At 38.5% G+C, this 12,248-nt stretch overlaps 1 protein-coding gene across 3 annotated transcripts in view; it reads right to left on the reverse strand.

The window, feature by feature from the left end:
* Positions 1-12,248, reverse strand: part of gbf1 (golgi brefeldin A resistant guanine nucleotide exchange factor 1) — a 237,306-nt gene that overhangs the window by 45,904 nt on the left and 179,154 nt on the right. For all 3 annotated transcript variants that reach the window (XM_036130640.1, XM_036130638.1, XM_036130639.1), the window contains one exon: positions 10,364-10,487. In XM_036130640.1, coding sequence (XP_035986533.1) covers positions 10,364-10,487 — 124 coding nt within the window. The remainder of the gene's footprint in view (positions 1-10,363; positions 10,488-12,248) is intronic.

The raw sequence follows: 12,248 nt of genomic DNA on the forward strand, positions 1-12,248 counted from the left end.
GATCAGTTAATATTCTGTTGAAAGTAGTTCTGCAGTCAAAGATGTAAAAAAACAACAACAAAAAAACAGGATTATTAAACTGATAATCTGTCTTTAATCTTTCAAAATCTTTCATGTTTCCATTATGTGCAAGTGAATAGAAAGTCGTCAAAACCTTTGAAATCCAATGTTTAAATGTACTATCCAGAAGGCTAGGTCCAACTCCTGGGTGAAATGCACACCATTGAATTAGCTGAATTTTATTGTCTTATATTCTTCTTTTCCTTTTTCTATATTTTTAATTGCATTATGATCTATGGATTATGGATTATCTTGATACATTTATCCAAATTTCTATTAGTTAAAACTGCAGCTTCAATATTGAGATTTCTATATCTTTCCATCTAGCATGAAATTTTGATGAAAACATATTAATGAGCAGCTTGATCTGAGCTGCATAAAAATAACCATTAATTTATGGTAATGCTAGGCCTCTTTCTTCTTTTGAAAGCTATAGTGTTTTATATTATACCCTGCTAAATAAATCTAGAATTTATTTTATCACTTTCTGAAAATTGTCTTTGAGAAACCTCCACCAGAAATGCCTGAAATTAAAACAGATAACATGGGAGCACATTCATTTTTATACAGTCAATTCTGTGACCAAGAATGAGAAAGGAGATTGCATTCCATCTTCTTATATCCTCTTTGATTTTTGTTAAAAGTGGGGTATAATTAAGTTTCTTCAATACAGAGATGTCCTTGGGTAAATATATGCCTAGGTACTTTAGTGATTGCCGATCCCATTCAAGAGGAAATTTCTCAGGAATCTGTTTTGGTGGTAAATAATGGACTGTTAATATTTGTGTCTTTTCTATGTTTATTTAATAACCTGAGTAGCTGCAAGATTTTAGCAAAATATTCATCAATTCGGGGAATGTATTAGTGGGCTCGGATACATACACCAAAACATTGTTTGAGTATAGGGCAATTTAAGTCTGTCTCCATTTATAGAAAACCCTTTAACCAATGCTGTCTCTCTATCATTGTGCAAGTGGTTCTATATACATAGAGAAGAACAGTGGCAAAAGAGGGCAGCCCTGCCTTGAACCACGTTGCAGTATAATTGATTCTGACAAATATCCATTAATTTAAATTTTAGCAGATGGCTTACTATACAATGAATGGATAACCAGAACAAAATCCAATTTGTTTTGTTAAATATGATAAATGATATGTTAGGACCATCTAATGTTATCATGGGTTTGTCTCTGCAAAAGAAGCCAGTTTGATATGTGTGTATAAGGTGTGGTAGCATCTTCTCGAGTCTGAGTTAGAAATCAGAATGAAGAAAAGGAGTTCTTCGACACCAAAAAGGCCATGGAATATGTCCAGAAGACTATTGCATTAACAGACAAATAAAAGTGTGATTGTGCGTATTATCAACAAAAAAATTGTTAGATGTATGAAACAGGGTTACAAATTTTTTATCTAGTGTTGTATAGAGCAGTTAAATGAACAGGGTGAGATGTTTTTAAAGAGAAACAATGGGTTACTGTTCACAGGATATTACCGTTTAAAGTTTTGTTTCAAAAATATCCAAACGGGAGGATACAGAATAAAACCAGGGTTGAGTAGATAAACTGTTAAAGCCAACAGGGATTATTAAAATAAAGCCAACAGGGATTATTAAAATAGGTAATTAAAGGGGTTAGAATTGCTATGCGCTTTAGGCATAAGAAGTGTCATCTGCTTTCAATTAGAGGTCCTTACGGTTTGAAGCATGGTTAAGCTGAAATTGTTTCACAGAACTACTTCCTGTTTCCTCCATAGGCCATGCCCACTTCCTGAATATCAAGCAATGAAGACTTGGTATGCTCTTAGGGAGGCACACTGTCCTTTTTCTCATGTGAGCTTTTCAAAATAAGACGAAAGATATGTAGGAATGCTTCTGATTAAAATTACAATGAAATTCCTGAAATCTACAGAATGGTGCATCTTTTAAGAACTTAGGGGTTTACTGTTTGGGTATTAAAGAACAAATGTAAAGTATTTTAGAGCTGATTCAGCAAGGAGTTTCTGGAAGGTTTTAGTATAATTCTCTGTTGAGACTGTGTGCTGAATCAGATAAGGTGTACCTTGACACAGTAGTGAGTAGAAACAGCCATGAAATGAGTAAGATGATAAAATTGTGTTGCAGAAAACTTTCAACTGACACACATTGGATGAATTATGTTAAGAAGTGCTGAGGAAAACTAAGGCAAATACATTTGAACTATAAGATTACTTAGTTTGATGAGAACACTAATTACACTTTTTTACAACAGAAAACAAAGACTCCTGTTTGCCGGCCATCTACAAGGGGCAGTTTAGTAGTGGGAAATGCAAAATAAAATGCTCATTACCCGAGCCAGAACAGAACACACATTGCCATCCAGTTGTATCATCTCCTACAAGCTGAGGAACAAGAAGTGGACTGACGAAGCTGGGGAAGAAGAAGCCAGAGAACTATGATTTCTTATCCTGATACAGTGGAGTTGCCTGAGAACCTTAAGCCGACCACTTATTCGCGATTAGATTAATGTCTGCCATGTGCTCTGAATGGCCCGAAGGCTTTCTTTACGTTGCGTTCTTAACATACTGACTCTTTTCATATTGTGTTACTGTGTTTTTCAACTGCCCTGTTCCACTGACTTACATGATCCTGTTTGATTTTCTGTGTTATGACATTTATACTGTGATGTTGAATTATGTTGATCATTATGGTTTTATGATGAAGAATGCCAACTCCCTGCTCTGGACCCACAAACCAAGACCTACAGTTTATGCAATCTGTTTGCTTTGACATAGGGAGAACCAGGATCTGATTGGCACCGAAGATCCTTAAAATACTTGGTAATGATAATTTTCAGATTCAGTACGGGGTCTTCGTGCTCAAATTGGCAGAGAGCGGGATTTCCCTGAGGGTCTTATCAGTTTTTACCATCTCTTAGAGGGAATGGCATTTCTGGTGGAAAAGACCCTGCCTGCCCTGTGATGCCCCCGACTGGTACTTTTGGATTTGTAAGGTATGGAAGTGATGCATGTTTGTCCATGGAAGGGAGAATTGAGGATCAAGTAGGAGGTTTTGCGGAGTGGGGGTAGACGGATCTGAACTTGGTTACTGAACAGGCATAGCTTACCTAGTCTAATGTGAAATTAAAATAATGTGCACTTAGGAACTTAAAACAGGCCTAGCTCAATTAGCTGAACCCTAAATTGTAGGTAAATGCTGAGACTGTGGGCTTGAGTGATAAATGCTGATTTGTGAGTTACTGATGCTGATCGGTGATAAATGTTTCCACTGATGTTTGTCCAGCCCATTTTTTGGAACTGCTTTCATTGTGCTGTGCCTTTGGGGCACACAACGGGGGTGGGGGGGGGGGATTTTGACTGCTTTGTTATGATGTGCTTTTTGGGCACATCAACAGGGAGAATTGTTTGAGATTATGAGGTTACAGAGACTGGACTGCATTATCGGTTACCATGGAGATTACAGATAACGGACTCTGGAGTCACTGATTCTCTGCCTCTCTGCCTACTCGGATGATTTTTTCTCTGCTCCCTGCTTGCTTGCATTTCCTGCCTTTTACTTTTTTACTTTTTATCTCCTTTTTATCTCTTAGACAAAACCACAGAAAGTTGGATTTAGTTATTTTATTTATTTTCTCTTTATTTATTTTGGTCTTTGCACTCTGGGTGCAAGACCAAAGGATCAACGAACCCTCCCCCTAAACAAAGCAAACTGGCCGATACTACAGAGAGATGTCTCAAGACAAGTGAAACAACAGCGGGCTGTTCCCACAACAAATGATAGGAGTAAGCCTGCTGGAAATGTTGGAATTCCGTTACGAAACAGATTTGCTCCGCTCCAAAATGTGACCAAGGAGAATCATGACAACATTCAGAGGTATGTAAACACTAAGCTACCAGAGAAAAGACATGCCACAGGGCCAAAGACCCTGATATTAGGCAATCGATCTGTAAGCGGGATTAAACATTTCTGTAACAAGACAAATACAGAGGTGCTGATTTACAACCCTTTGAGCTGTGGCCTGGTGTCTGAAATATCAGACATCCTTCCAAGGATCTTGAAAGAACGCCCGACCTTGGAAAAACTCATAATACAAGCTGTAGCCCTGGGCGACGCCTTCCAGAGAAAATCAGAAGTATTGATAGAAGATTACATTCGTCTGCTAAATCTAGTTGATGGCCTTAATGTCAAGGTGTTTCTCTGCGGCCCTCATGTACCCATAAATTATGGAGACAAGATTTTTTCCAGAATTTTGATGCTTAACAAATGGCTGGGAAAAACATGCAAACAAACAACTGTAACCTTCATAGACAACTTTAACATCTTTTGGGAGAGGAGACATCTGTTCAACAGAGATGGTTTCTCTGTAAATAAGTCAGGTGCAAAACGGCTGATTTCAAACATCTCCTATTCTGTGAACCATGCACCATCAGCTTTGTCCCAAAACAAAGCTCAACCAGTGCCAAAACGAATTATAAACCCAGTACAGCTCGAACAAGCCAAGATAAAGATGGCCAGAAAGATGACACAGAAAGAGGCTACGTCAGAACTACATGAGGATTCATCCCAGATCTCAACAGGACAAAGAGAGGACCAAAAACCTCCATCGTCACAAACACTAGTCCAGACTCCACAAAGCCCAGAAGTTCCTTTTCTGGAATTTTCTCACAACATGAACAAAGTATTTAAGATTGGCCTACAGTTGACATCCTCTCCACATAGCCATTCTGCTGTGACTAAAGCAGCATTTTCCAAAGGCCTCAGAGGCCCAGATCCTTCTCCTTTACGTATCACAGAACATTCTGGTGCTGAGGACTTTCAGATTACTTTGCTGTGATACAGATCGGGCCCTGGCCGCACGTTTATCAGACATGACAGTTTCCAGCATCAGCTTGGGCCTTTTGCCGGATATTATGGAATATCTGTGATGATAAGTGGCAGAAAAAAGAAAGACATTAGGATAAACAGGAACAAATACTTAAAAGTCATAAACTGTCAGATGAAACCTGTCACAGAGACATCATCCACCACTAAGTCATATAAACTGGGTTTATCAAACATTAGATCGCTGTCAGGAAAATCCCTTTTAATTAATGACTTCATTATTGACAATAACCTTGATGTTATGTTTTTAACAGAAACATGGTTACATAAACTTAAGGAAGCTCATATTATGTTGGAGTCGACTCCTCAAAACCACAATTTTCTTTGTGAGAGCAGACAGCAAAGGAAAGGTGGAGGAATGGCAACATTGTTCGATGATTCACTAAAGTGTAAAAAAGTGTTTTTGGGAAAATTCAACTCTTTTGAACATTTGGCTCTCAAGGTAAAGAGCCCAGTACAAACTATGTTTCTGAATGTTTACAGGCCTCCTAAGTCCACATCAAACTTTTTTAATGATTTTAGTGACCTCCTGTCTGTGATATGTGTTGATTATGACTGTTTAAATATTGTGGGAGACTTCAACTTTCACATTGACAACCCTGAAGACAAGTGCAAAAGAACTGTGTGACACACTTAGAAACTTTGGTTTAACTCAGCAACAGCCAACACACAAACAGGGACATATTTTAGACCTGATCATCTTTAAAGGTCTAAAGATTTCTAAGGTCAATGTAACTGATGTTGTCTTATCCGATCACTTTTCTGTTACCTTTGAAAGCATAATTTCCAGTGACTCATTTAGCCAAAGGGACATCGTAAGAAAATGTACCATTAAGGACAATGCCATGGAAACTTTTATTCAAGCTTACTCTGCTACTTCAACCTTGGGCTGCAACTCAGTAGATGAGCTAGTCAATAACTTTCATTCTAAAGTCTCAGACATCATTGACTGCATTGCTCCAGTTAAAGTGAAAGTTCTTTTCGGAAAGAAAAAATCTCTTTGAAGAAATGCTCCAGCAGTTAGAGGTGAAAAAAGGGAGTGTCGAAAAGCTGAACGCAGATGGAGAAAGAACAGACTGCAGGTTCACTATGACATCTATAAAGAGAGACTTTATAGATATAACTTACAATAGAAAAAGCAAGAGAATCTTTCTTCTCTGAGATCATTAAGAAAAACATTAATAGTGCTCGTGTCTTATTTTCCACAGTCGACAGTTAACAAATCCTCCTGTGTCTGTGACCTCCGAACTCCACTCCACCAGGGCCTGCAATGAATTTGCTAACTTTTTTACTGAGAAAATCCTAAAAATTAGAGGATCAGTTTGTACTTCCATATCAACACCAGAACCAAAGCTGTACCATTTTGTCAGGATAGGTTCCTGCAGGAACCTATCCTGACAAAATGTCCCAATTCAGCCAAATAAACCACAAAAGCTTAGAGCAGATCATTCAGCAGCTAAGTTCCTCCTCCTGCTGCCTTGATGTTCTCCCCACAGCTTTCTTTAAGAATGTTCTGCCTGTCATAGCGTCTGATAATCTTATCTGTCGGACAGATTCCAGTTTGTTCATGTTAATAATAAATCTTCCTCAAACTCTAGGGTCACTTGTGGAGTACCACAGGGTTCAGTCCTTGGACCAATTCTATTTACTATATATATGCTTCCGATTGGCAAAATTAGCATGGGATTAATTTCCACTGTTATGCTGATGACACTCAGCTATATTTATCCATAAATCCTGATGAATCCAATCAGTTACTTCGACTGCAGTCATGTCTTGATGACATCAAAAGCTGGATGACTTTAAATTTCCTGCATTTAAATTCTGACAAGACAGAAGTTGTAATCTTTGGGCCAGAGTCTTCAAAAAATAAAGTTCTTAATCAATCCCTTAATCTGGATGGCATTAACTTGGCCTCTGGTAATAAAGTTAAAAATCTTGGTGTTGTTTTCGACCAAGACATGTCATTTAAATCCCATATTAAACAGGTTTCCAGAGTTTCCTTTTTTCACCTCCGGAATATCGCCAAAATTAGAAACATTCTGTCCAGGAGTGATGCTGAAAAACTAGTCCATGCATTTGTTACTTCAAGGCTGGACTATTGTAATTCTTTACTATCAGGAAGTCCACAAAATGCAGTTCGAAGTCTTCAGCTGATTCAAAATGCTGCGGCAAGAGTTCTGATGAAAATCAACAAGAGGGATCATATGTCTCCAATTTTAGTTTCCCTTCATTGGCTTCCTGTTAAATCAAGAATAGAATTTAAAATTCTCCTTCTAACGTATAAAGCCCTTAATAATCAAGCTCCATCATATATCAGAGCTCTGATTACCCCGTATGTTCCTAACAGAGCACTTCGCTCTCAGACTGCAGGTCTGCTGGTGGTTCCTAGAGTCTCTAAAAGTAGAATGGGAGGCAGATCCTTTAGCTATCAGGCTCCTCTCCTGTGGAACCAACTCCCAGTTTTGGTCCGTGAGGCAGACACCCTATCTATTTTTAAGACTAATGTTAAAACTTTCCTTTTTGACAAAGCTTATAGTTAGAGTGGCTCATACCCTGAGCTATCTCTATAGTTGTGCTGTGATAGGCCTAGGCTGCTGGAGGACATCAGGGTCTAATTTTCTCACTCTACTGATTTCTACTGTTCTTCAGTCTACTGTTCTCCAGTTTTGCATTGTATTACATTGAAATGACTGTCGTCATTTCAGCTTTTAACTTTTTGCTCTGTCTCTTTTTCTTCATAGTAGGTACACCTGGTCTGGCGTTCTGTTAACTGTGACATCATCCAGAGAAGACGGCTCACCCGCTACTACCATCTAATGTAGAACAGATTACTAGATCAATGTGTGCTTCTGTGCTTTTTTGTTTCTCTTGTTGTGTCTCTGTTCTGTCTTCTGTAACCCCAGTCGGTCGAGGCAGATGACCGTTCATACTGAGCCCGGTTCTGCCGGAGGTTTTTCCTTCCCGTTAATGGGTGGTTTTTCTTCCCACTGTCGCTTCATGCTTGCTCAGTATGAGGGATTGCAGCAAAGCCATGTACAATGCAGATGACTCTTCCTGTGGCTCTACGCTTCCCCAGGAGTGAATGCTGCTTGTCGGGACTTTGATGCAATCAACTGGTTTCCTTATATAGGACATTTTTGACCAATCTGTATAATCTGACCCAATCTGTATAATATGATTGAACTTGACTTTGTAAAGTGCCTTGAGATGACATGTTTCATGATTTGGCGCTATATAAATAAAATTGAATTGAATTGAATTGAATTGAATTGATTTGACTCAGATAATAAACATGTCCCTTCTGTCAGGTGTTTTCCCCCAGTCCCTAAAAACAGCAATTATCAAACCTCTGCTGAAAAAGATCAATTTAGACAAACTACTTCTTCAGAACTACAGGCCCATCTCAAACCTCCCCTTTATCAGTAAGATTATTGAAAAAGCTGTTTCAACAATTAAAACACCTTCTTAACAACGACCAGCCTCTTTGATGTTTTCCAGTCAGATTTCCGTGCTCACCACAGTACAGAGACCGCCCTTATCAAGGGGTTTAATTACATCTATATAAATACTGACTGTGGAAGAACCACCGTGATGGTTCTATTGGATCTCAGTGCAGCTATTGATACTGTCAATCACTCCATTCTGTTAGAACGCCTGGAGAACTGGGTTGGCCTCTCTAGTACAGCTCTTAACTGGTTTAAATCCTACTTAAAGGACAGGGACTTTTTTGTATCAGTAAGTGACTTTACATCAGAAATGACAAAAATCACATGTGGGGTTCCCCAAGGGTCCATTCTGGGTCCCCTCCTGTTAAACATCTACATGCTCCCTCTTGCTCAGATCATAAAAAACAACAACATCATCTACCATAACTACACAGATGACACACAGCTTTACATCACCATGTCACCAGGTGACTATGAACCTGTTCAGGCACTGAGTAAATGCCTAGAATAAATCAATGCCTGGATGTGCCACAATTTTCTTCAATTGAATAAAAACAAAACAGAAGTAATAATATTTGGACCAACAGAGGAGAGATCAAAGGTTACCACACAGCTTCAGTCGCTTCAGCTAAAAATCACTGATCAGGCCCGAAAACTGGGTGTAGTGATGGACTCAGACCTGAACCTCCAAAAGCATCTAAAGACAATTACAAGATCGGCTTTCCATCACCTGAAGAACATTTCTAGGATTAAAGGACTAATGTCTCCAAAGAATCTGGAAAGACTAATCCATGTGTTTATTTTTAGTCGAATTGATTACTGCAACGGTGTTTTCACAGGTCTGCCTAAAAAGTGGATCAGACAGCTGCAGCTGATCCAGAACGCTGCTGCACGCGTCCTCACTAAGACTAAGAAAGTAGAACACATAACCCCAGTTCTAAAGTCCTTACACTGGCTCCCTGTATCTCAGAGAATAGACTTTAAAATACTTCTGTTAATCCCTGAATGGCCTAGCACCTAAATACATCACAGATACATATATCAGTGTATCAACCATCCAGAGCACTAAGGTCTTCTGGCTCCAGCCTTCTCTGCATATCTAGAACCAGAACTAAACAAGGAGAAGCAGCATTTAGTTCCTACGCTCCACTTATCTGGAACAAACTTCCAGAAAACTGTAAATGTGCGGAAAACCTGAGTTCTTTTAAATCAAGATTAAAAACACATTTGTTTCGGATTGCCTATGACTGTTCTAGTTAAACTGTTCTACTGAAACAGCATTAGTTAAACTTTTTTAGTCAACTGTTTATTGATGTTCTATTTTGTTTCTACATTTTATTCCTACTTGCTTATATTCTGTTTTAGTTTCCTGTATTTTAATCATGTAAAGCACTTTGCATTGTCTCTGTACTGAAATGTGCTATACAAATAAATTTGCCTTGCCTCAAAGGCCAGAGTTGGACAGAATGACTGATTAGGGGAAACATGTCATGTTCCCCATCAGAACAAACTCTGCCAACATCTGCGTGACTAGTAGATGCACCGTTCTGAAAACATGAGTATGTTTAGAAAATGCTGATATTTTTGCCAAAGCAGGAAAAAAATATGTCGCAACTCTATGTGCCCTCACTCCTGGTTGGGAGTGTATGTTTACCTGCGTGCAGACATCTGTGACTCAGACACAGAGAGCTGAAAGTAGAGGACTGACAATGGTTCAGCCAGAAATATGACTATGTTCTGCCGCTATTTAGGAAGGTTACTAATTTTAATCAAATTAACCTGACCATGTACAGATGTTTAATGATTTACTAGATGCAGTGATCGTCTTGGGATGGTGGCCAGTCTTGTTGGCGGGGTGCCACCCCTTAGATAATAGTAGGTGGTAGGATTTAGAATACTTAATAATGAAAAACACAATGGCTAATAAGCCAGCAGAAAATTGAGTATTGATGCAAACATCATGCTGTGTGACTTGTACCTTAATGCAGAGGATAGCTGCTTGCTTGGCTTCCTGATTTTCTATGGACGGTCCTCTTAATCCTGATTGCTCAGCTCCACTCGGAGTCAGCCAGTTGATAAAACTTAAGACTGCTGATTCACCACTTTCATGGAATAAAGAACTTTTTGTTATCAAAGCCTATTACAAAAACATTTAAAAGCAGTAGTTTACAACACACACACACACACACACACACACATACATATATATATATTAGGGCTGGGCAAGTTAACGCGTTAATTTCGCGTTAATTCGTTACACTATTAACGGCGATATTTATTTTATCGCGCATTAACGCATGTTGCTCACATGCTTTCAGTCAGTGTCTGTCAGCAGGCGCGCTGACTGCAGTGCGCTGTCACGGCAGCACTCTCCCGCTCCCCCCTCCCCCCCTCTCGTACATGGCTCAGCGGCGCCAGCCAATCAGCACGCAGGCTCAGCCTGGCCCGCCCACTCAGCTCTCACACAAACTTAATACACAAACAGCTGAGAGAGACCGCAGCAGCAAAAAAACATGAACAGGGGAAGTAGCACCGTTAGGCTTTATTTTAATACCGTAAATGAAATCAAGCTGTATGTTTTGTAAAAAGCCGGTTCATTTCAGTGGAAACACAACAAATTCATCTAAGCACGTGAAAAAACATGAAAACGTCGAGCCCCAGAAACGGAGAGAGAAGACGAAACTTCTGTCATTGCCCCGACAGACCCACAGACGTCTCTGACTGAGGCGTTTCAGTCCTCCAGGGAACATCCAGGTAGATCAGTGGATGGATGGATGGATGGATGGATGTTACTGGAGCCCACACATAACATGTAATTAAGACCTTGAAAGAACCCAGTACATATATTAAAAAGTGTTATTTAAGATAAGATAACATTAGCTAATCCTTTTTTTATCCCACGACGGGGAAATTTATAGGATTAAAGCAACAGGCAGGTGCACACAACACAGACAAAATTACATAAGGATTGAAATATATAAGAGGTGGATTAGCGAAAAAACACTGAACATAACATTATTATTATTATTATAATATTATTATTATTATTATTATTATTATTTAATTGTAATAATAAAATAAAAACCACAAAACCTAAAAGGTCAACAGTTTCATGATACATCAAGCTTAGGGACTGGCTAATATACAGCAGCATATATATATATACATATATATATATACATATATATATACACATACATATATACATATATACACATATATATATATATATATATATATATATATATATATATATATATATATATATATATATATATATATATATATATATATATATATATATTAGGGCTGGGCAACGATTAAAATATTTAATCGCGATTAATCGCACTGATTAATCGCGATTAATCGCATTGTATTTACAAACTCCAAGAATGAATTCAAAAGTAGTGTAAAGAGCACTTTTATTTTAATGTTCTGCTGCCATATGAACAAAAGTGTTGTAACATTTGTAGCACTTATCAGTAACACATATTTAGTGTAAAGCTCAACTTAAACATGTAAAACAAAAAATAGCAATAATAATAAATTAAAGCTTATTGCCACTGACAGGGAATTCTCTTTATGGGGAAAAAATCTACCAAAAACAGGCAATTTCTGAGGTAACAGCAGGGAGCAGCATTACCATTTTATGTTCAATACCAAAGTTTAACTTGGCAGTGGTTCCAACTAACTTGTTTCTGTCATATTCCATGCTGGAAGAACTTTAAACTGAAATGCTTGCTAACTCGATATGCTTGCGTTTATTTGACGTTGACACGCGGTTTTTTGTTGTTGCTTTCTCGCGCGCATATAGTGAATGGCAGGGGGAAAACAGGCAAAAATACATGGATACTTTGAAACGA

This window comes from Fundulus heteroclitus, unplaced genomic scaffold (assembly GCF_011125445.2).
Source record: "Fundulus heteroclitus isolate FHET01 unplaced genomic scaffold, MU-UCD_Fhet_4.1 scaffold_37, whole genome shotgun sequence".
In the NCBI taxonomy this organism is placed as follows: Eukaryota; Metazoa; Chordata; class Actinopteri; order Cyprinodontiformes; family Fundulidae; genus Fundulus; species Fundulus heteroclitus.